The following is a 23,549-nucleotide window of genomic DNA, read 5'->3' on the forward strand; positions in this document are numbered from 1 at the left end:
TGATCTCCTAAGTGCTAGGCTAGTGTCCTAATTATTGGACCAGTTTACCTCTCATCCCTGGCATTTTATTTTGTTTTCCCTTATTAAGGAGAAATTTCTTTGCCATTCTATTATCTTCTGAGGTGAAATGCAGGAAAAATGCACTAGAAACAAAATCATATATTACTCCCTCCTCATCCCAGAAGCCCCGAGAGGCATTAGGAATTATTCCACTAACATTTTAGCTGCACACAGTACCTGTCTCCGTATCAGATTTCAGTGTTTTGACACTCATGTAATGAATCTTCTCTGGTCAATGTTGTGCACCTCCATGTCGCTGTATAACACCCAACATGTTTAACACCAAGGTTAACATTATTTTGAGAGAGAGAGAGAGAGAATTGTAAAACAGCCATTTAAAAGGGGCTATATTGTGGTTTTGCACAAGCCTGTGAATGGGCTGGCATTTTGCTGTGCTGAACCAGGAACATCCAGGGAAGGAATTTTGACTCTAAGAGCCATTATTCCCTTTCGAAGCCCCCTTACTCCAGCTCTGCTCCTCTCCAGCCATTCCTCACATCTGGAGGTGGGAATAGCAAATACACAACACCAACTTACTGCTGTGTGCCCAGATCTCAGATTCAGGTAGCCCAAGATTTGTAAGGGAGGTTCTAAATTGCCCTATCTTCAGTGGAGGACAGAATCTTACCCGGTATCTTTGTACACACACATGTGTGCTATATGCTGCAGGCAACATGAATGGCATGCGCGACATGTACAGTTCATCCATAGAGCTCTAAAACTCAGAATGGCCAAAAACCCTGTCCAAATGGCCCCTCTCTCTGTGGAAGGCTCACAACCCTTTCTTTTCATCTGCTTTTAAGATGTGTGTTCAACCATGCTAAACAGTGCCGTCCCTTTTCTGAGTATTTTGAAATTATTCATATTTCCATATACGGGGTAAAAAAGCCCGTTTGAAAGACACCAAGCATGTTTGTTTTTTCCAGAAACAAAAGAAAAATATACTTGAAGAAAGTTTATTGCTACATTTGCATTTCAAAGGTAGGATTTTATATCTGGTATACAACATTGCCATCTGATAATTCAGTAATAAATGTTAACCAAGATATGTAATGCATTATTGCTGTACAAGAACAGATTTATTAATCATTGTCAGGAGTTTGTTAGTAAATAGCAGCTTAATTTATGGGATACCATTTAATCAAAATAATGATACACCTACTGAAGTTACCAAAGAAAGTGCTGAATGTGGTTAACAACTCCTGTAGGGCAGAAAGAGAAAAATGGTTAAAAAAGCATATTCTCCTCTTGATTCACTGGGAGTTATGCACACATCTCTGGTTAGCATTCCTAGAAGTTGCGCCAACACATCTCATATCATCAACAGGAAAATAATATATCTCCAAATCTATATGAAGAACAATCACCTCAGGATTTTTCTCATAGCAAATCTGGAAAGGAGATAGAGAGGTATATTCTCATCTCAGTGTAGTGGGATTTGTACATGTAACTCTCATTAAAACTCCTGGGAGTTGAATGGTTGCTGAATCACAGAGATGAGATTATGCCCCTAAAATAGCCTCATTAAAAATGAAGTGTGTCCATCTGGCCAAGGTATAAGAACCCAAGCTGTACGTCTAACACGAAATGTAAAGGAATGAAAAGATTCAAAATTAAATGATCCGAAATACTCAAAACCATATTAGGTTCTTGGCAATAACGACCAACATTTTCCAACACAGGTGCTTAAAGTTAGATCTTTAAATCAAGTGGCCTGATTGGCAAAGGTGCTGTGTACTCTCAATCCTCATTAACTTCAGTGGGAGCTGTGTGTGAGAAACACTGCTGAAAAACCAGAGCGCTAGGATTTAGATGCCTGACTTTAAAGCACGCAAGTTTGAAAATGCCTTAAGATTTTCATGTTTGCTTACAATGCAGCATATAGTAGTTTGAATGCAATGCCTTGATTAAACACAGCTTCCATAAAGCTGTTACTGGAAGGTTTTCAGTTGTAGATGCGTCAAAAAGTCATGGATCAAAAATACATACTGCTTCTGGCTTGTGATAAATGCATTTTCTGGATTTAAAATGATGAATTTGAATAAAGGTTCCCTTCACGGTATGAGATGATGGAATTGCCTGTAAGAAATGCTAATATAGCAGCAGCTAATAATCTGTTTACTTATAGTGGTGACATAAAACATTAATCATATACAGAGCTTATATGAATTTCTAGGTAAAGTCCAGAAACTGGATTATTTTTTGAACTGAGAATCTTCATCCTGGGATGGATCAGTGGATGGAAGGCATTCATTTTCCCTGCTCACAGGTGGTCTGGTTTTGGAATTGGAAGGGCGTGTAAAAATATTGCTCTCCATATTTTGATAGACCTATATATTAGGAAGGGAAAGTAAGTTATATAAGTTATTGGTTGCTCTAAACACCACAGAGTACATTAGCATCCGGTTTTCCCTCACAATACTGAATTTGCATGTCTAAATTCAGTTTAACAATACTGGCAAAATAGCAAGTACTACAGTACTGAATACCAGCTGTAAAGTTGAATGCAGTGCAGCTACAGTACAGGAGAGTAAATCTTTGCTAAGCACTCTCTTGTAAAGTTAATAACCATCTAAGACCATATTTTTAAAACTAGTTGTCTAAGTTGTGCCTGCCAAATGTGTGCAACTGCATTTATTAATTTACTGCAGTTACTAAAGAACTAGTTATAATAAAGCCACATGTGAATTTTGTGCATGAAAATGGATGCGTGCTCATGTTTGAGCAGATGCAGCTTAGCTGCCAGCATCTTGAACATTTTGCTCTCAATAACGTTAAATTGTTTGGGGGAAAAAAATCCATTTTCCAAACCCTGAGGTCAAATTCAAATCCTGCGGAGAAAGTGATCTGACCCCCATCTGACAAACAGGAGCATTTAGCCCCAAATTCAGCAAAACACTGAAGCATGTACTTAAGGATGTCCTTAAGTCCTATTGACATGAGAAACTTGAAGAAAATCAGTCTCTGGGAATGCAGAGATCTAGTAATACAATTAAATATTTCAAGGGGCTGTGCGTAAGAGCTGGGTTTGGGTATTCCCTTGCACAAACACATTGGCCTCCGTGACCATGATCCATTACATACCTTCCTGACTTTTGTTTTGGAGGTAAGGCAGAATAGATTCTCCATGACCGTTTAGCAGAGCTAGGCCTGGACTGGAGATCTGCCATGCCCCATATTAAAGGTTCAATCCCACAAGGTGCTGAGGACTTTGGCCTCAGTGCAGAAAACCACTTCAGCATGTGATTAATTTTAAGCACCTGAATGGTCCCATTGGCTTCAACAGGACTAGTTACATGCTTAAAGTTAAGCATGTGCTGATGTATTTTGCTGGATCAGAGCTAGAATGCTCAACTCCGGATTGAGTTGCAGGATTGATCCCTACTACATGCTTTCCCTTCAGATTTTCCAATGAGGCCATAGGAATAGGACAGAACTTGGCCTCATAGTTGTACACAATAAACAGGTCAAGCATACGCAGTGTTGTTGTAGCCATGTTGGCCCCAGGATATCAGAGAAAGAAGCTTGAAAGCTGGTCTCTCTCACCAATGGAAGCTGGTCTAATAAAATATATTTCCTCGCCCATCTTGTCTCATGGGCCAGGTGTACATTTATTTGATATTACTGGCTTTTCTTTACCTTTGACCCTGGCACCTGTGAAGACTGAGGCCAGATCTACTCTCACAGCACCTCCTGCATCTCTGGAGGGGTGAAGTCAGCCCACAAGTGGTCTTCCAAAAACCCCTGCTTTCAATGGAGGAGGACTGGGTCATGACTGACCTCTCACCCCGCATCCCCACTGCTCTGGTGGAAGGCAGAAGGGGGTTGCCCTTTGAATCACCTCCTCCTTAACTTCACCCAACACACAGAGGAGAGGATCCCTGCTGCAACCGTGCTAGTAGCATGCATTACCTTATAAGATGAGTGCACTGGTGATTCACATGGTGTGAACACTGAAAATGATTAGTGATTACATGTAATTCTCGAGGTTTAATCTCTAGTAATGGTCATTTATAACAGTGTTACCTATTGCACACAGTTTCCTAGCAATCAGTATCACACAGGTTATCTATAATTCTATTCAAGTTCTTATAGTACCCTCATCGCTGCAGAATCTGAGCACCTTCCAGAAGTGCCGTAAGTGACACGAGTAGCATTTGTCACATGTATAAGACAACAAACACATCAAGAAAATACTGGGGAAGCCACAACACATTGAGGGCTTGCTCATAACAGCCAGAAAATATGCTAGATGGTCTGTAACAGTGTTGAACCTTGCTGCCATCTGAATTCAGCCTGTGAGAGCGCATCCAGGCTATTTTTCAGCAAAAATGTGGAATAGGAGAATAAACATTCAGCCCCTGTGGGAAATTCTTCCCCAGAAGGAAAAATATCTCAGCTGATAAAAGGTGTGAGGGCAAAAAATGTCTTTTTTAGTTCAACAGTGGATTTTTGTCTCTGGACTTCAATGCAACCCTCCTTCAAAAGCTCATGTGCAACATACAAACCCCAGCCCCTTTGTACAGTTCATCCCCATTTGGAAGCTGGCCCTCAGTGATGACAGTATGCGCACTCTACTGAGCATGCTCAGTGAGTCTACTGAGAACTACAAAAGGAGAAGGGACACTATTGGGTTAAATTAACGACTACTGTCAGCCTACTGCTCCAGGAAGGCTTAAGGCAGAAGCAGCAAGGTTAATTTATAATCAGTATAAAGCTTATCAAGGACATGTCATCCTTGAAATTTGTTTGGCCTGCTAAGTGCAGGAAGCCAGCTGGGAACCTATGGCTTTGAAAGGCGTTAGTTCGTCTTTTCACTGGGATAACTTTTTTGGTAGGGAAAATAAGCTCCACTAGGATCCTCCATATTCCTATTTGTCAGCGTCAGGATGACACATCTCCATCTAAGGAGGGTGGACTATTGCTCCATCCAGACCCTGTCAACATTAGTTCTACTGGCAGAGGGGGGGTCATTTGAGAATGACATAAGGCTCTCCCTCCTCCAGGACTTTAAGCATGTTGCACCCACAACACTCCTAGCCCCTGACAGACCCTGCAATATGTCCCAACTCAGATCCCCACATAGAGCAGCCATCAGCATCACCAGTAGACCACAAAGCCAGCTGCATTAGCTTTTACAAAAGGGGAACTAGTTTCTGTGGGCACAGAGAGACAGTTAGTGACCTTCCTGCATTGAACTGGAGAAACAGGCAGGAAAGAGGAAGTCCCTATGCCCCAGGCGGGCACACAAAATGTCCCTGTGTCCCAGAGCAACACACAAAAAATTCTGCAAAATGGATTCCTCCTACATCTCAGCTCAGCCCTCTGTGAATGGCTCAGCTAAAGGAAGAAACCAGCTCCATGACATGATGGGGTGTCCCTGGGGATCATTTCTAATTAAGTGGGTAAGCAATAGGAGCCATCATTTCCAAACACCTTATTATGGACTCTAAAGATACATTTAAAATTCAGAGCTGCAAAACAGAGCATTTTCTGTGTTTGCATGATTGCATACCGCTCCTTCTGCATCAGCCAGCTGCCGTGCTAAAAGGGAACGCAGCTGTGAAAAGGAAGGTCTTTTTCTAGCATCTAGAGCCCAACAGGACTGCATTACAAAGTATCTGCAGGAACAAAAGAAGAAATATGTGACAGTTTCCAAAGAAAATGTATCAATGGTTAAATACTATGATAATTGACGTTACAGAAATGCCAAAGATCAACAGACTGTATTATGGAGTATCAGAAAGATATTGATAAAGAATTAAGGCTTGATTTATCTGTTCAGAAAGATAAATAAAAAGAATGAGAGTGCACACATTAAACTCTGTAGTTCACCCCTTGAAGTCAATGTCAAATCTCCTGGTGGACTTCACGGGGGCCAGGATTTCACCCTGGGTTGTTAGTTACTTATCATGTTACATATCACTTATCATGTGAGATCTTAGCAATGTTAACATGATTCAATAGGTCTACCCTCCACATTGGGAATAGTAGGAGAACATTTCCCCCCTAAGAAATGGTGGACAGTGTCTATGGGGCTGATCCTGCCCCCACTTTAAGTGAATGTCATAGTCATATAATCTCCATAGGGATCTTTATGGAGCATAACCGTGCAAAAGTCTTTGTGGAATTTATATGAAATCCACACAGAGTCTTCACAGGAGTCCATGAAGTGTTTATAATCTCTGCAGAAGTCCTTTGAGAATTTATAAGGTCAACATAAATCCTTGTGGGGCTTACAAGTTCCGCAGAAATCCCTGCTGGGCTCATAAACATTGTAATGTATATATGCAACTTCCCAGGCATTACAATATCTACAGGCAGAGCCTGAAGACATTGCAATGCCCATAGCTTTGCAATACGTGTACCTGGCCTCATGGATATCAACATGTCTACAGGCTTTTCCTGGTAAATGTCAAAAGGTCTGCAACGGGGTGCCCAGAGAAACCAAAATCCTTCCCTTTCTTTCTGCTCAATGTCTTGCAGCCCCTCTGCCTTCTCCCCTCTCTCCATTTTTGTCCCCTAGGACTCCTCCCCTTTGGCAGAGCACACAGACACAGGTATTTGCAGGGTGTAATCTCCATGGAATTTGAATATCCACACCAGACTCCATGTTGATTGTAATGCTCACACTGAGAAGCACAAGAGTTACAATGCCCCTGCATCTCCTGTCTCCTGCTCCCACCCAAACCCTTTTGTGTTATCACTCGCCTCTTCTAAAGGCACCAACATCTCCCTGGAATTGAATTGGACACAGCTGGGTTCAGTAAAAAAAAGAAGAGAAAGTTCATGAGATCTTTATTTAGTATCTAACATGGATTTTGTGTAACCCTTCATATAGAAAATAAACGCTCCTGCATGAATGGAGCTGAAGATGCTGAAATACCAACCCAAGGGAAGTTTTATGAGAATGTAAGGACCAAATGAAAACAGGTAGTAAACTGGTCTTTTCAAACAAGTGCAATGTTCACTGCTGATCATGATACTATAATAATTTCTGCTTCTGGACAAACGCTACATTAACAAATATCCTGCACCAGAGTTAGAGAAAGATGTGGTTTTGCCTGGAATACCTCTGTTAGGCAGGGTAGAGGGCAAAGGAGTGGAATAAATATAAATATAGCATTAAGAAAAATAACTACTTGATTAACAATTAATCCCCACCCTACACAGTACCTAGAACATACACTTACATTTCTTCTGTAGCATAAAATGGCTGGTCCATTTTAAATCCACTTTGAATGAGTTTGTAGAAGTTTGAATCAACCTGAATTCCAGGATAAGGATTCACACCTATGAAAAATATTGTGGAAATATTAGCATACAGGAGGCTAGGGAAAAGTGGTGCTCTTCTGTTGTGATATAGAACATACCGAGAGAGAATATTTCCCACAGTAATATTCCATAAGACCAGACATCACTCTTAATTGTGTATATCCTGTCAAATAAGCTTTCAGGAGCCATCCATTTGACTGGTAACCGAGCCTGTACAAAGAGATGGAAAAGGAGCTTGATTATTATTTTCTACACACAGTATGGCCGACTCCTTAGAGCGCTCACTGCCCACGTACAATCAAAGTCAGACTGTAGACAGAAAAATAGAGACTCATTTTAAATAGCTGCTGCAAACAGCTCATCGAGCTGTAGGTGAGGCTTCTGTATGACAGGTTCTAAGATTGTTTGCCTTCCGTGGGCTACATTGTCAGAGTCCTTACTTTGCTATGCAGGAGATTAAGGCCCCCTCTTACTCCTCTTCTTGGTCTTGCTTACTGTGATGCTGGCCATGAAGAGGAGAGATGGGGCTACTCACTATGAGCAAGCTGAAAGATGGGGAGTGGAGAAGGCAGGAAGTGGGAGGAGCTCTGGTTTGACAGACTACTCACTGACCTGAGTAGCCAGTGGGGCACACATATGGACTGGGGTGAAGTAACTTGCTCCAGCCCCAGAACAATGGGGAATCAGGAGGGGAGCTGTGAGTCTCTGACACAGTTTGTTCCCTGGCCTGCTCCTGGGCTAGTGCAGCTGTGTGCTGCCCCTCACTCAGGGCAGGTTGTAAGGTTACAATCTAGCTCCATATAAATAGAAAGCTGATCAACAAAGTCCTGTGAGTGGTTTGCTTGGCATCCTCCATGCCTGGTGTCACGGGGTCATCGGGTCAATGCTCTGGAACTACTCCACACGAAGCCAGTCAGGACTCTGGGGGAGCATGCCTCCACTCTCTGAGCATATTGTCACCAGGGCAAGAAGCTTACACAGCTTCGACCTTCCAGGATCTGACCTCGGAGCATTCACCATCCCCTTTCTCCCCGTGTGCTTCCCGCAGCGAGTCTGCCCAGGTGGGGCTCCTAGGGAAGCCAGAAGGCCCTGCACCCCAACTCCGCAGTCAGCAGTGACTCTCAGCCACCATGTAGAACAGAATGGTTTATTAGTTGAAAGGAACACAGTGTAGAACAGAACTTGCTATCAAAGAAATCAATGACTTTCAGCCAAGTCCATCTTGGGGAGTCCTCGGCCAGATGCCCTGTACTCCCCCTCTTCCAGTCCTCCAAGCAGACTGCCCAGCTTCCAGTGATCCGACCTCTGACACCCCCGTTGCTCCTCCTCCTTCTCTTTGTTCTGCTTCCCAGGCAAAAGGTGTCACCTGGTCACACACCCTCCTGGGTCTGAGGTTACGAAGGGCACTGCCATAGCATATGTGCAGACCACTGAGCAGCCTCACCTGCCCTGAGGGCCTCAGCAAAAATCACACACCCAATTCCCACCACCGAAGCATTGGTGCAGTACACAGGGAAACGGAGGTACACACCGTATCAGTATAGGACAGTATACTATCACATGCAACGTAACAAGATGAGTAAGACCCCACTCATCACACCTGGCAAACCTCATCCAAGTCCTCCTTCTCACACAGATCAAAGGAATCACCCTGGGTGCCCCTACGAATTCGTAAGTGTGGCCTCAGAACTTTTGTTTTCTACCCTTACTCATCCCTGTCCCCAAAAGCCTCCCCAAGCCTTTACATTAGTCTAAAATAATACATTCATTAACAGAGCAGGCTCTAATTATCCCCCCCACTCCCCAAAAATTCCTACTTCGGAGCTCATGCTGAAATCAACGGTAACACAGCCTGAATTCTGTTCTAAGATCTTGCTTCCCTCTCTCTGGTCACCCTTCTTCTCTAGTATATGAAACTGAATGGGTTTTATAAAGTGCTGGTTATGCCACAGTGACTTAGATACAGTGACTTCCCTGGAGCTATTCTGTTTCGCACCAGCCGAGGATCTGCCCCACAGTGTCATATTCTTAAATTAACTAAAAAGAAAAGGAGTACTTGTGGCACCTTAGAGACTAACCAATTTATTTGAGCATAAGCTTTCGTGAGCTACAGCTCACTTCATCGGATGCATACTGTGGAAAGTATAGAAGATCTTTTTATACACACAAAGCATGAAAAAATGGATGTTTACCACTACAAAAGGTTTTCTCTCTCCCCACCCCACTCTCCTGCTGGTAATAGCTTATCTAAAGTGATCACTCTCCTTACAATGTGTATGATAATCAAGGTGGGCCATTTCCAGCACAAATCCAGGGTTTAACAAGAGCGTCGGGGGGGGGGGGGGTAGGAAAAAACAAGGGGAAATAGGTTACCTTGCATAATGACTTAGCCACTCCCAGTCTCTATTCAAGCCTAAGTTAATTGTATCCAGTTTGCAAATGAATTCCAATTCAACAGTCTCTCGCTGGAGTCTGGTTTTGAAGTTTTTTTGTTGTAATATCGCAACTTTCATGTCTGTAATTGCGTGACCAGAGAGATTGAAGTGTTCTCTGACTGGTTTATGAATGTTATAATTCTTGACATCTGATTTGTGTCCATTTATTCTTTTATGTAGAGACTGTCCAGTTTGACCAATGTACATGGCAGAGGGGCATTGCTGGCACATGAAGGCATATATCACATTGGTGGATGTGCAGGTGAACGAGCCTCTGATAGTGTGGCTGATGTTATTAGGCCCTGTGATGGTGTCCCCTGAATAGATATGTGGGCACAGTTGGCAACGGGCTTTGTTGCAAGGATAGGTTCCTGGGTTAGTGGTTCTGTTGTGTGGTATGTGGTTGTTGGTGAGTATTTGCTTCAGGTTGGGGGGCTGTCTGTAGGCAAGGACTGGCCTGTCTCCCAAGATTTGTGAGAGTGTTGGGTCATCCTTCAGGATAGGTTGTAGATCCTTAATAATGCGTTGGAGGGGTTTTAGTTGGGGGCTGAAGGTGACGGCTAGTGGCGTTCTGTTATTTTCTTTGTTAGGCCTGTCCTGTAGTAGGTGACTTCTGGGAACTCTTCTGGCTCTATCAATCTGTTTCTTCACTTCCACAGGTGGGTATTGTAGTTGTAAGAATGCTTGATAGAGATCTTGTAGGTGTTTGTCTCTGTCTGAGGGATTAACCTATCCTGAAGGATGACCCAACACTCTTAGAAAAATAGTGTTCTAATAAGAACACTTCAATCTCTCTGGTCACGCAATCACAGACATGAAGGTCGCTATCTTAAAACAAAAAAACTTCAAATCCAGACTCCAGCGAGAAACTGCTGAATTGGAATTCATTTGCAAATTGGATACTATTAATTTAGGCTTAAATAGAGACTGGGAGTGGCTAAGTCATTATGCAAGGTAGCCTGTTTCCCTTTGTTTTTTCCTACAAACCCACCCCCCAGACGCTCTTGTTAAACCCTGGATTTGTGCTGGAAATGGCCCACCTTGATTATCATACACATTGTAAGGAGAGTGATCACTTTAGATAAGCTATTACCAGCAGAAGAGTGGGGTGGGGGGAGAGAAAACCTTTTGTAGTGGTAAACACCCATTTTTTCATGCTTTGTGCGTATAAAAAGATCTTCTACACTTTTCACGGCATGCATCCGATGAAGTGAGCTGTAGCTCACGAAAGCTCATGCTCAAATAAATGGGTTAGTCTCTAAGGTGCCACAAGTCCTCCTTTTCTTTTTGCGAATACAGACTAACACGGCTGTTACTCTGAAACCTTAAATTAACTAATGTTTAGATTACGATACAAACATTTGCAGGGTCCAGCCCAAATCTGAGTAGGCTAATACCAAATCTACTATCTTCATTTGCCAAGGCTAGGAAACTCTTTCAGTGACACCGTGAGGTTACACTCCTGTACGTCCAGCTACACGTATAACTACCAGCTAGTACAGCGATCCCGCTGTATATGCATTTATCAGCTCAGCAGGTCCGTATAGTTTTTACAATTATGTGAAAAAACGTAAAGTAGGCGTGAGCTTACGTTGCCTCTGATGACGTAGTTAGAATCATTCATTATATCTCTAGCTAGGCCAAAGTCACATATTTTCACTACTTTTCCACAGGTCACTAATACATTTCTGGCAGCCAGGTCTCTGTGAATGCACTGTAAAAAAAGAACCGGTTAGTGCCGTGCATTGTTTTACAACAGATGGAAGTTGTTATTCATTGTTTTTGGCTTCATCTGCAAAATCTTGCACCTTTCCCTGCTCAAACAACTTTATCTGCATTCATGGGAAAGTGAAATAACTTGGTTTTGCAAGGCTAATATGTGTAGTGGAAGACAGGATGTCAGAACTAACGTCATAGTTACTAGCTGTTTATGGAATAATATTACTTGTTTATTATGAGGAATAGGAGAAGGCTGAGATTAGACTGAATGGCTTATTTGGATCTCTCCCTAGCAACTATCATTTCAGAGGGAAAAAAAACAACAGCAGAAATACAGTTTGCTTATACACTGGATAAACCTAAACCTTCAAAGGGCACCAGAATGCTAATACATAGCTTGAGCCACAGACATTTTCTGTTTGATAGCTAGAGCCCACCCCCCACTCCTCTTCACTTCTGCAAACAGAAGAAACTGTAGCCTGTATATCTGGGCTGGGAGTGGGAGAGGGGACTGTGGTAAGGGGTGAGCATTGGAAACTAGCTATTCTCCACGGCATAATCCACTACTCCCCACAGACCCAATCTGTAGTAGTGTGGATAGGTTCATTCTCTATGCTGTGGAGACACAGACACAACCTGAGGTTTGGTTTTATAGTCAGAAGTATAACATGGCAACATGGCTTCTATAGAAGTGGTCAGGCTGAAGTCTGCAAGGTGCCCTAGTGGCTGGGGAACAACGAGTAGGCTTAGGTCCTCACAACAAAGGTCTTTGTTGCTCCAGCAGATCTCCCAGGATATCTGTATGGTTCATCAAGAATTCATGGGTTTAAGAAGCTGAATCCCTGACCCCTTCCACTGATGCAAACTTTGCCCTGTGACAGGAGAATGAGGCATTTCCAATCTCCCTTAGGAAGGAGGACATAGCCCTTTAAACTCTACTTAATCTTATTGGAGATCAGTAGTGGATTAATGTACAGGCCTATGGGGCCCGTGCCCAGGGTCCCCAGGCAATTTGGGGCCCTCTGCAGGAGTGGGAGAACCTGTGTAGAAGTGGGGGGTGCACCAGTGCCAGAACTGTGTCCCTGCTCCTCCTCTTTCCCCATGTCCCCACCCCCTGGCCAGGCCAGAAGCCAGAGCCAGGTGGGAGGCTGGGGTGCCCAAGAGCAGCCCCTGGCCTGTGTCCCCACCCTCTGGGGTGCACCAATCAGGACTGGAGGAGGATCTGGGGCTCCCCACAGTGGCCCAAAGCTCCCTGGGTGGCTTTTACCATAGCCTGGCTCTGGCTTCTGCCCTAGCCAGGGGGTGGAGCCTCAGGGGGAAGAGGAGGAGCAGGGGTCAGGGCCCCATGATGAGGAGGCTCTGGGGGCAAATTTTCTTTGTGCCCAGGACCCAGTAAATCATGATGGATCATGCCCAGAGTACAGGGGTGCTGGAACAATTTGTATAGTGGGGGGTGCTGAAAGCCACTGGACCAAACCATTAACCCTGCATATGATGGAAACCACTTCAAGCCAGGGGGTGCAGCAGGACCCCCAGCACCCCTAGTTCAAGCACCTATGCCAGAGTCTGCTATCTAGTTTCTTAGAGAGGAGAGATTGAACTGCAGTAAGTAGAGAGAGGGTGTGTTTAATGACAGAGAGCAACGTATTGCTATTCAGGACCTATTCTATATCCTGAGATCAAGGGGATTTCATTGAAAACACAGCAAAAGCATCAAACCTCACATTCTTACAATGAAGATCCTCCTTGGAGTTTACTGAACTGGAGGTGGGGCCAGTACAATGACAATTTAAACAGTTTATTTGCTTATATCCCTAAATCAGGCACTTTTGAACCAATGTTAAAAGGCAGAGGAAATTTGGAACTATAGTTCTAAATGATCTGTTGATGTAAATTGGTGCCTCTCCAGATTTCAGTGGAGCCACACTGGCCTACATCAGCACAGAACTAGGCCCACAGTTTGCTACCTCAAATTGAATTATATTTACTGAGGGTCCAGTTCTGCCATATTTATTCACACTGAGTAGTACCTTATTTCTCAAGTATTCCCATTGGTCACTGAATTTAAGTGATCATGCTCTCCTAGATGAGACCAACAGGTTTACTCAAGGATTAAGACTACTCCTTGTGAGATGAATTGGGCCCTAATTGGTTTTTTTTCTTAAAATACAGAACTCAGAGATTCAAGAAATGATTTTCAATTGACTTTAATTTGGCCAAAAAGCAGAGGTGGCTGGGATTGCCTAAGCTGAATTTGTAAATTAAGAGCTAAAGTGGAAGATTATAGTTGTGTATAGGTTGATTATACTGATTGCAAAAACAAAAGCAGATAGACACAGTGAGTGAGATCCTGCACTGGCCAAAGAAATATACACACTGAGCAAGTGGCAACACCCTTGCCTACTGCTGGCTGCCTGTGGGGAGTATCTTCTGTTATTCCTACAAGCACGCAGATGTAGTTATATTTAGACTTTGAATTCTAGGAGACATGTCATGGCTACCTCCACCCTCCTCCCATGGCTACCTCCGCCCTTCCCTCTTACTCCCATACAAGGCATGGCCAAACCTTGAGGGACAGAGAGGGTGGGTTGAGCATGTGTGTTTCGCGTTAGCACGGACAGGATACAGACTGATATTTCTGCACCTGCAATAGCACCTTGTGTCTTGGGAGAAGAGGGGCAGAGGGCAAGAAAATCTTGCATTGTCCTGAGGGAAGCAGAAGAAGGGAGAAGAAAGGCGTTGTGCAGTACAGTGCTAAAGAGACTGTAGGTGCGAAACCAGCAGTGTGCATCCAGCGCAAATCGCTGCAGGGTGGGCAAATATCTGGTTCACCCCACCTTGTGAAATGGTGAACAAGCAGAAAAAGGGGCCATGGTGTGAGCAGAGAGTGAATGTTACAACTTCTTTTAATCAGATTCCAGACCCCAACCTCAAGTGCACAATTGCCATCTTGTTAATTAACAGTTAACTCCTCCAATCTCAGGCACCACTGGGAACTTGTCTTAAATTGGCGATGTTGATGAATAGGATAGAGAACAGACCTAACACTTGTTTAGGGGCATATTTCTTTTCCTTCTGCGAATGCTCATCTTCCTCTCCATTTAACCAGAGCAAAGATTTAGCTCCTGGGGTGAGTGACAAACTACCTTCACACCTGCTTTTGCTCCATGTGGAATGATGCAGGACGGGCCCCAAAAGGGAGCTGTGAAGCCATAATTGTTCCTGGGAGAGGGAGGAGTGATTCTCGTTTCCATACTTTCCCTTGACTGATTAGCTTACATAGCTATATATTGCTACTGTATAGTGTAGGACTTATAATTTGCTACTTTAAGTAGGGCTAGATTGTACCCTGAGACAATGTGCTCATGGAGGTGAATAAGGAGGAGTAAGAACTCCCTTTTATGCCCCTATATGGCCTTCTCTGACCTGGGGTCCAGATGCACAGGACCGTGGGTGCTGTATGTCAGCTATTGCCCTCCCAAAGCAGGTGGGCAGGGAGTAGGTGGAGAGTAGGCAGAGCCCTGGCTCTGCCCCATAACACACCAGCCATCTAGCTGAACCCCTAACACACAGCTGAGGATATTATAATCTGCTGCCAGTACAGATCAGCAGCAAATCCATACTCCTCCAGAGCAAGGGGGAAGCAAGGAGAAATTGTGCCTCAGGAGGGTGTCTCTGGGTCACAACGTACTCCTGGGCTACCCCTGAGGAAGTGTCACACACCGTGGCACATTAGATACTGGGCCAATGGGGCCCGTGCCCAGGGGCCCTGGCCAACTAGGGTCCCCCTGAAAAATGTGCGCTCCTGTGCCCCAACCCACTCGCCTCACTCCCCAGCAGAAGCGCCAGGCGGACGGAGTGGGGCAAGCCCCCACTCCCCAGAAAGAGTGGTGGGAGGGAGGGCTGGGGGGACTGCAGGCAGAAGGAGTGTGGAGGGGCCCCCATTTGCTCTGGTCCAGGGCCCCACAAAACAGTAATCTGCCTCTAATCACACATGCATCAGCCCTGGCTCACACACAGTCAAGCCTTAAAGCATAATCTAGGAGTATTTTATTTTGGTTATTTAAAAACCTGTAATAAAGATATGGTTTAAACCTCTCACTTCACAGCTCTCTATCTCAGACAGCCTGCTGCTAATTTGATCTGTCTTTCTATTCTTTACACTCTAAACATTGTTCACAGGTTAAACATACCGATTTTGACTCAAGAAACTCCATTCCTTTGGCAACTTGATACGAGAAGCAGAGAAGATCCTCAAAGGTGAGCATATTGAAGTCCTCCTCTTCATACACTTCATACACCCTTCCATTGATATATTTAATTTCTTCTGTAAAACATAAGCAGACCTTGGGCTTGTGACTACCTGGGGACACTCGGGAAAGTGAAGATGAATTAACTGAAGGTGTGAAGCTAAAGTGCAGGAGTTCAAGTGCAGTAAACCTCTGGGTGGACACATTCATTCAGAAGTAAAGTAAGGCAAAGTTTCTGAAGCTTAATCCCCTTCTCCATTTATCTCAATAAATCATTACAATTGGCTTGTCTGATACAGTATCAAGAAGCATAATCAGTGCATTGTGCACTTATTCTTCTCACACAGATTAGGGGAAAGAGTCACGTGTAGATGTCTTCAAAGTCCAGTACCACTTTTATTGCTATTATTTCTATAACTGCTAATAAATACATAAAATAATTGTAAGCAAAATCCTGAGATCCTTACTAAACATTGGCTTAGTCCCTATACTAGCAAATTCCTATTGACTTCGATAAGAGCAGATCAAGAGCTAAGGCTTCAGTCAAAACTACAGCTAAACTAATGCATGTAAAATACAATTTGTGACTTTACTTTTATTGTTACTGGCAAAATTATGAGCTCCTCTCTCTTTCTCACTCTCATGCACATATGCACACACACACTTACACTTACAGAGGTGATACTGGTGTGATAGATGTGCAGCTTATGTGATAAAATGCATTTTTCTTACATCTATTACCATTTTACCTGTTCTCTGCCAACTAGTCCATCTCTGCTGGAACTATAGGCCTTGTCTATAGGAGAAGGCTGCACTCGATTAAATTAAGTAATTTTTTAAACCAATTTAGTTAAGCCAGTGCAATACCCTGGGTGGACTCTTCATTTGGTTAAAGTATGGCTTACTTCTGATTAGTTTAAACTGATTCCTAATCAATTTAAAAATAAACTCAAATAAGAGTGGCAATCCAGTCTTTTGCAGCAGTTTATGTAATTTTCCTGCAGAAAAGAACCTGGGGATTACAGAGGACGAGAAGCTGGATATGAGTCAGCAGTGTGCCCTTGTTGCCAAGAAGGCTAATGGCATATAGGGCTGCTTTAATAGGAGCATCGCCAGCAGATCAAGGGAAGTGATTATTCCCCTCTATTCTGCACTGGTGAGGCCACATTCGGAATATTGCGTCCAGTTTTTGTCCCCCCACTACAGAAGGGATGTGGACAAATTGGAGAGAGAGTCCAGCAGAGGGCAACAAAAATTATTAGGGGGCTGGGGCACATGACTTATGAGGAGAGGCTGAGGGAACTGGGGTTATTTAGTCTGCAGAAGAGAAGAGTGAGGGGGGATTTGATAGCAGCCTTCAACTACCTGAAGGGGGGTTCCAAAGAGGATGGAGCTTGGCAGTTTTCAGTGGTGGCAGATGGCAAAACAAGGAGCAATGGTCTCAAGTTGCAGTGGGAGAGGTCTAGGTTGGATATTAGGAAACACTATTTCACTAGGAGGGTGGTGAAGCACTGGAATGGGTTACCTAGGGAGGTGGTGAAATCTCCATCCTTAGAGGTTTCTAAGGCCTGCCTTGACAAAGCCCTGGCTGGGATGATTTAGTTGGTGTTGGTCCTGCTTCGAGCAGGGGATTGGACCAGATGACCTCCTGAGGTCTCTTCCAACCCTGATATTCTATGATTCTAAGTCAGTTTTCACACCTTTAGTTAAACCTATGCAACTTTCTCACATTCATGAGGCCAAATTCCAATATTCCAAATCTCTGAAACAGGCCTTTAAAAAAAAATCAATCTGCCATAAAAATGTTTCCGTCTTTCCAACCATGTATGGAATTGCTGTTCCCACTCCAAAAATAAAGTAAAATAAAGTAAAATAAAATAAAATAAAATAAAATAAAAATCTGTCCCTACATTTTTACTATAATCTAGATCTATTGATTTCTCTCTATTTATATACACATCTCTAATACAAAGAAAGCAACTTTGCTTTTTTACAATTGTTACTCAGAAGAAAATGCTTAATTTCTCACCTTCCTCTGAATATAATGTAATCCTGTTTGATCCAGAGGTCAAATCTGAGTCTTGCCTCAGTTGCATTCCTCCAAAGTCATCCATTCTACATAATGAAATATATGACACATTTGTTAATGTAGTCCCCTGTCTGGAGTAGGGGGCATATTTAAAAAATTTGCATACTTCAAATAAAATCATAATCTAAATGTGAACTGCTTTGTAATGAAAAGGGCATCAGTTACTGCCATTACAACCTTTGGCACGGAATCATTACTTATTGTACATCTAGCATGACCCTTTAAAATGCCAAAATCCACAGAAGGGGTTTCATGATGCTTGCAGTGCAATCAGAAGACCTGCAGCAGAAAGAGGACCGTTTTTTAGCCAATTCCCAGTGGGTTTCTTCCTGCAGAGAACCAAAGATTGGCGTGTGATGAGCCTAGAACTCACTGGTGTTCTTTGTTCAAGGACACTCCTCAATTCACTCCTTAAGCGAGATTTGTTTTGTTTACATACTGGCCCCCATCCATAGCTCTTCAAAGGAATTACGTGAGTTTACAGCAGTTGAGGATCAGGCTCAACATTTCGCTTTGCAAAGTGTTCCGGGACACGAGCTTGCAGGGTGTTGTATCAGTGCACACGCTTAACTGATAATAGGTTACTTATCATTCAACCTGTTACTGAACATTTTACCTGGGGTTTCGATCCAAGTGGAAATTGTGGTAAAAGCTGAAATTGTGCTGTTTGAAGATATCTGTCCACGTCCGGTGAAATATTTCTCTTTTGTTCCTTAAGTAGTTCAGCAGGTCACCATAGCAACAGTATTCAAAAATCAAGTAAACTGGTCCTGAGATAGTTTATAGAATGAATATCTATTACTGTCCAGGTACTGGATGTACTGAAGCAATCTTTCTGGGGGGAAGGAGCACCTCTATATCCCTGATGAAGCCCTAAGGAACCCACATTTTCTCCCAGTGTATGGTCTATATTAAATGCCTGAACCTTCTACAGTTTCCATATAAATAATGGATACTGATGGATATGAGGCAAACATCTCAGAAAATTTGCCTGGCTGACATTGCCAGATGTGTATCATCAAAGGTGGACTGGGGAGCACTGAAGGGGAACAAAGATCCCTCCCAAAAATGTTACCAGAGGAGCACTAGCACTAGTGACTAAAGGCCAGATTTTTAAAGGTATGTAGGCACCTAGTGGGATTTTCAAAGGCATGTGGGCACCTAACACCCATTGAAATCAATGAGTTTTAGGCACCTCAGTTTTAGGCAACAATGAGTTTTAGGCATCTTTAAAAATCTGTCCCTTAGTGTACAGGACTGGAAGGTGCCATCCATGAAGCTTATCATCCACACAAGGCGGAGTAGGCACAAAAGATGAGGTAGAGTCCATCTGTTTTTGGGAAATGACATAGTGGATTTTGGGGGGATGGCAAAGAACCTGGTTTTCCCCTAAAGCCCAGACCCCTTCCTCTGAGAGTTTGAGAGACTTCCTGGGACTTTGGACATATACACTTCTCCCTCAAACTGCCTGCTGGAGAGAAAAGAGAAAAATCTGCAGCTTTTCATATTACTTTACCCACACGTTTGGGGCCCTGCTTAACAGTATTTTTTGTTTTGGCAAACTGAGTTACTGTTGTTTGATTTAAGCCGTTTTCATTCATAGTATTTTATTATTTTGTCCGTACACTCTAGTAATCAACTCTGTTCTAAGACAATCTAGAACGAAGGTGCCGACATATGTGGGCATACTCATTGGTGGGGCATTTAGAGTATATTTACACAGCACTTGGGAGCAAGCCGCTTGACCTGGGTTGACAGACTTGGGCTAGCAGGGCTTGCTCTCAAAATAGCTGTGTAGACAGTGCTTTGAAGTTGCAGCTCGGGCTGGACTCAGGCTCTGAATCCCCCCTATCCTCCCAGGCTCAGTCTCAAAGCTAATCGCAGTGATCTATTTAACTGCCCTCCTTTTCTTTTCACGACAGAATTATTGTTCCTATGACCTGGGGAAATTAAATTTCATTGTTATTATTATTATTTCTGCCTTAAAATACCACCCATGGCTCAAATCTTTCCTATTTTTCAGTGTGATGGATGTAACAAATCAATTACAAATACAAACACCAGGTAGAATCTTGGCCCTGCTCACACTATATAGCTTCCTTATCCTCTCTGTGTTCACTAGTACGACTACATTACTTAAATTGTAAGCTATCTGGGGGCAGGGATCATCTTTTGATTCTGTGTTTGTACAACAGCTAGCACAATGGGATCCTGGTCTATGACTGGAGCTCCTGGGCACCACCACAATACAAACAATAAAGAACAACAGTAAACCACAATCTCTGCCCTCTTATTTTTTCCATCCTCACTCTTTTCTTCTGTTCACTCCCCTCTTTACTTTTTCTTTCTCTTCCCTTCTCTGTTTCACTCACTCCTCATCCTTCATTCCACTCTCTTATTTTCATTTCATTTTTTTACCCCCTCCACTTTCTTTCCTTTCCTGTCAGTCCATCAGGCTACCTAGTCTTCTTTGCCTCTGAGTGTTGGTCTTCAAACAGTTTTTGTACCAATGTAACTATTTTGGTGATTTTCTACTGCAAAAAATAAATAGGTACAACCCCCCAGTGTGGACATAGTTATATTGATATAAAGGTGCCTTATGCCATATTTGCTTCTTCCCCTTTCCTTACAGGAATTAACTGTTCCAGTATAAACACATTCATCCCAGTATAACTGCATCCACAGGAGGTGGGCTGTGCTATTTTAATTATACCAACTGTACCAGTATAGTTAAAGTAGTACAATTTTTGCGTGTAGACAAGCCCTTAGATTCTCTTTCGTTTTACCCTCACTTTATTTTCTGCATCTGGGCCACTGCATAGCACAACACTGGAAATAACAAACTAACCATGGGATTTGGGATTTATCAGTGTTCACAGATGCTTCATATTGCTGCTAATGGCCGATTTTTGAGGTATTTGTATTCCATTCAGAAGTCTTCTTTACATTGATTTAGGTTAGTATATTTCAATGTGGTGTTTATTACCTGACATGGTGCAAGCCCCTAATAGATTCACAATGTTTTCATGGCTTCCAATATGAGTCATCATTTTGAGCTCTGACATTAGAGCATCTTCTTCAGAAGGGTCAGATTTTTCTGTAAATACAACAGCAACACAAACTTAGAAAAATATTTACAGGCTAGACTTTGAAACCTAAAAAGTTTCGGTTCTGTGCGGCATAGAAAGCTTTCCTTTTAGATTAATCCCATTGATATAAAGCTGTGACTGTGTAGAAAATTGTTCTAAAGAGTAATACTTTAAGATAAATAGATATTCTATCTGCTATCTATCACAGCTGGAACTCTCTCTCTCTCTCTCTGTGTTTGTGTTCTAGCTACAAGCTTTGTGAGATGATTTTGTGGTCTTGAAAAACAGATATTATGAAAGTGATAAAATAAAGAACGGTTGGCAGGTTCTGAGAAGTAGCCAGAATTTGCTTTAAATATGAGACAGGGAGACAGATATAGAACCAAATTCCTTTCTAAGTTTATATTGCTATAACATTGAAACACGTTCAGTAGGGGTACTTTGGATTTAAACTGTTGTAACTGTGAGCAGAATTTGGCCCATAATTTTTCCATATTGTCTCTCCTGATTCAAAACTGGATCATGCAATTTCGAGGAAACCATAGCTTACAACTTAAACTGATATGGAATTGTCTCAGTTACAATATAGAGAAGCAGTACAACTACTGACTCATAACTTATTTCTCATTTATGCAATTCCCTGCACTCAGATTGGGTGAGGGAGTCTGTGTCTATGATTTCTCATCCACCATAAAGTGTACCAATAATTGCATTCCGATTCCAATAATTGTTAGCAAATTAGTGTACCATCATTTCAATAATGACTTTATGTCTGTTTTTCAATAAATGCAGAATCATTATGCAAACTCACCTCACCTAACTCTAGATAATAAATAAATTTTAATTTATTAATTTAATTACTCTTAGTTGGAGAGAGAGGAACTAATAACTCCTCATTTTGCAAGAGAAGGGGAGGTATTGGATGGGTAAGAAACTGAGGCAGACATGTCTGTTTTGAAGGCAGTAGTCCGTGGAGATGAGGGAACCATAGTAGCCAATCAGAGAGTAAGGGTGAGAAAATGGAAAGTATATTTCAGTGTAACAACAAAATGAAGGTGTTTTCTGTTCACTCAGTAAAAATGGTACCCTGTGCTGATAAACATCTCCTTTGCATCAGAGTTCATTTAGCCCAAAATAATGTCCCATTACCTCATGAACAGGAAGCACTCTCTCTATATCAATCAAATATAGAAAGAACTTTAAAAAAGTTACTAGAGCTAAAACTTTGCCCTACCACAGCATGAAGGGGGATGAATTGCATGGCAGAGCTGGTTTCTCCAGTGGGAGAGCCCTCCTAGAATTCAAAGGTGGGAAGCGCTCTCAGGACTGGCCTTGTGGGAAGCCCTCTCAGGGCTGACACTACCTGTCAGTTAAGCCCTGCCTTCTTTTCTGGATGGAGTACATGTTTCCACCTCTGAATGCCATATATGGCAGTTGGGGTACTGGGTGACCATATCACAGGAGGCAGGACCTCACTACATCCCACTGGTTTGATGGGGACAAGTTCTTTACAGCTGTGGAACAGCTGAGAAACTAAATGGCCTGCAGAGCAGGGAAGACAAGACCCAGCTGGGTAATGCAGACTAAGACAGCATCTGTGAGTAGCAGGTCCAAAACAGAGCTGTTAACTAAGCTGCCTCCAAATCCCCAAGTCACCAGAGCTGGCCAGCCGCATTGGGAAGAAAAGGATGTAACCTATGAAAGGATGCTGCAGCAGGTATGCAACCTTTGCCATGTGGGAGGCCCAGGAGTCCTTCCCTGGAGGGTGAATGCCTCCCAGTGCCTCCCTGGAGTGGCAGAGTTCTACCCTTTCCCATACTATTGGTTGTGCCTTAGAGACACACTCTAGAACTTAGTTAATACATGGAATAAACTACAAAATGCAGCAATAAGAATATGCAAAAGGAATAATTTTTAGAGCTAAGTAAGTATTGAAGTATAGAAGGATTTAAGGGAATTGATTTAGAGGGGCTTCTGGTGCTGTTTCTACTTTAAAACACAAACAGTAAATCACTGCTTGTGAGAGTAGTATCTTTCTTTTGATTTACTGTACCTTTTAGCATTTTGACTGCAACTTGGACTGAAACTCCAGTTTTACTAATTCCATAAGCCGTAGCATTCACCACTTTTCCAAAGGCACCAGAGCCAAGTGCCTGCCCTACAAGACAAAATTAGTTAAGGTGATTTCTAGTTTAGTGCAATGCAAACTAATACGGTGATTTCATGGTTTACATAGCAGATTGCTCACCAAATTCCAGATTTTCCCTTGGAAACTCCCACTTGAGATCATATTCAAATTCACTGAAATCAATGTAGATGTACTCATTATCTGAAGGACCAACTATCTGTATCATTTGCATTTGGCTTTCATATCTAAATTGCTTCAGAAATGGAAAAATTGTATTAGTCCAACAGAGAAATAGATTTCCAAGAGAGGGGAGTGGAGAGCATTCATTTAAGTTTTTTGCTTTTACCTTTCTGTATTTATGAAAAATAAATATAAGCAAAACAGTTATAAATGGAAGGCAAAATCCAGTAGTTGCATAGAATGAAACATTATCTTGGAGGGAAAAAACAGCTCCTGTAATTTAAAAAGATACATGTTATTAAACAATGAATCAGAACTGGAATG

The 23,549-nt window shown here is 42.6% G+C and overlaps 1 protein-coding gene across 1 annotated transcript in view; it reads right to left on the reverse strand.

The window, feature by feature from the left end:
- Positions 1 to 1,161: 1,161 nt before the first annotated feature.
- FLT3 (fms related receptor tyrosine kinase 3) overlaps positions 1,162 to 23,549 on the reverse strand; it is a 75,401-nt gene continuing 53,013 nt past the window's right edge. Inside the window, exons 13-24 of the mRNA XM_084617271.1 lie at positions 23,392 to 23,498; positions 23,166 to 23,298; positions 22,971 to 23,075; positions 20,815 to 20,925; positions 18,445 to 18,598; positions 17,769 to 17,854; positions 15,683 to 15,816; positions 11,362 to 11,484; positions 7,434 to 7,545; positions 7,254 to 7,353; positions 5,576 to 5,681; positions 1,162 to 2,390 (exon numbers count right to left, since the gene is read on the reverse strand). Of these exons, the coding sequence (XP_084473397.1) occupies positions 2,256 to 2,390; positions 5,576 to 5,681; positions 7,254 to 7,353; positions 7,434 to 7,545; positions 11,362 to 11,484; positions 15,683 to 15,816; positions 17,769 to 17,854; positions 18,445 to 18,598; positions 20,815 to 20,925; positions 22,971 to 23,075; positions 23,166 to 23,298; positions 23,392 to 23,498 (1,406 nt within the window). The 3' untranslated portion in view covers positions 1,162 to 2,255. The remainder of the gene's footprint in view (positions 2,391 to 5,575; positions 5,682 to 7,253; positions 7,354 to 7,433; positions 7,546 to 11,361; positions 11,485 to 15,682; positions 15,817 to 17,768; positions 17,855 to 18,444; positions 18,599 to 20,814; positions 20,926 to 22,970; positions 23,076 to 23,165; positions 23,299 to 23,391; positions 23,499 to 23,549) is intronic.

The sequence above is a fragment of the Lepidochelys olivacea genome (assembly GCF_965140295.1).
Source record: "Lepidochelys olivacea isolate rLepOli2 genome assembly, chromosome: 1".
Classification (NCBI taxonomy): domain Eukaryota; kingdom Metazoa; phylum Chordata; order Testudines; family Cheloniidae; genus Lepidochelys; species Lepidochelys olivacea.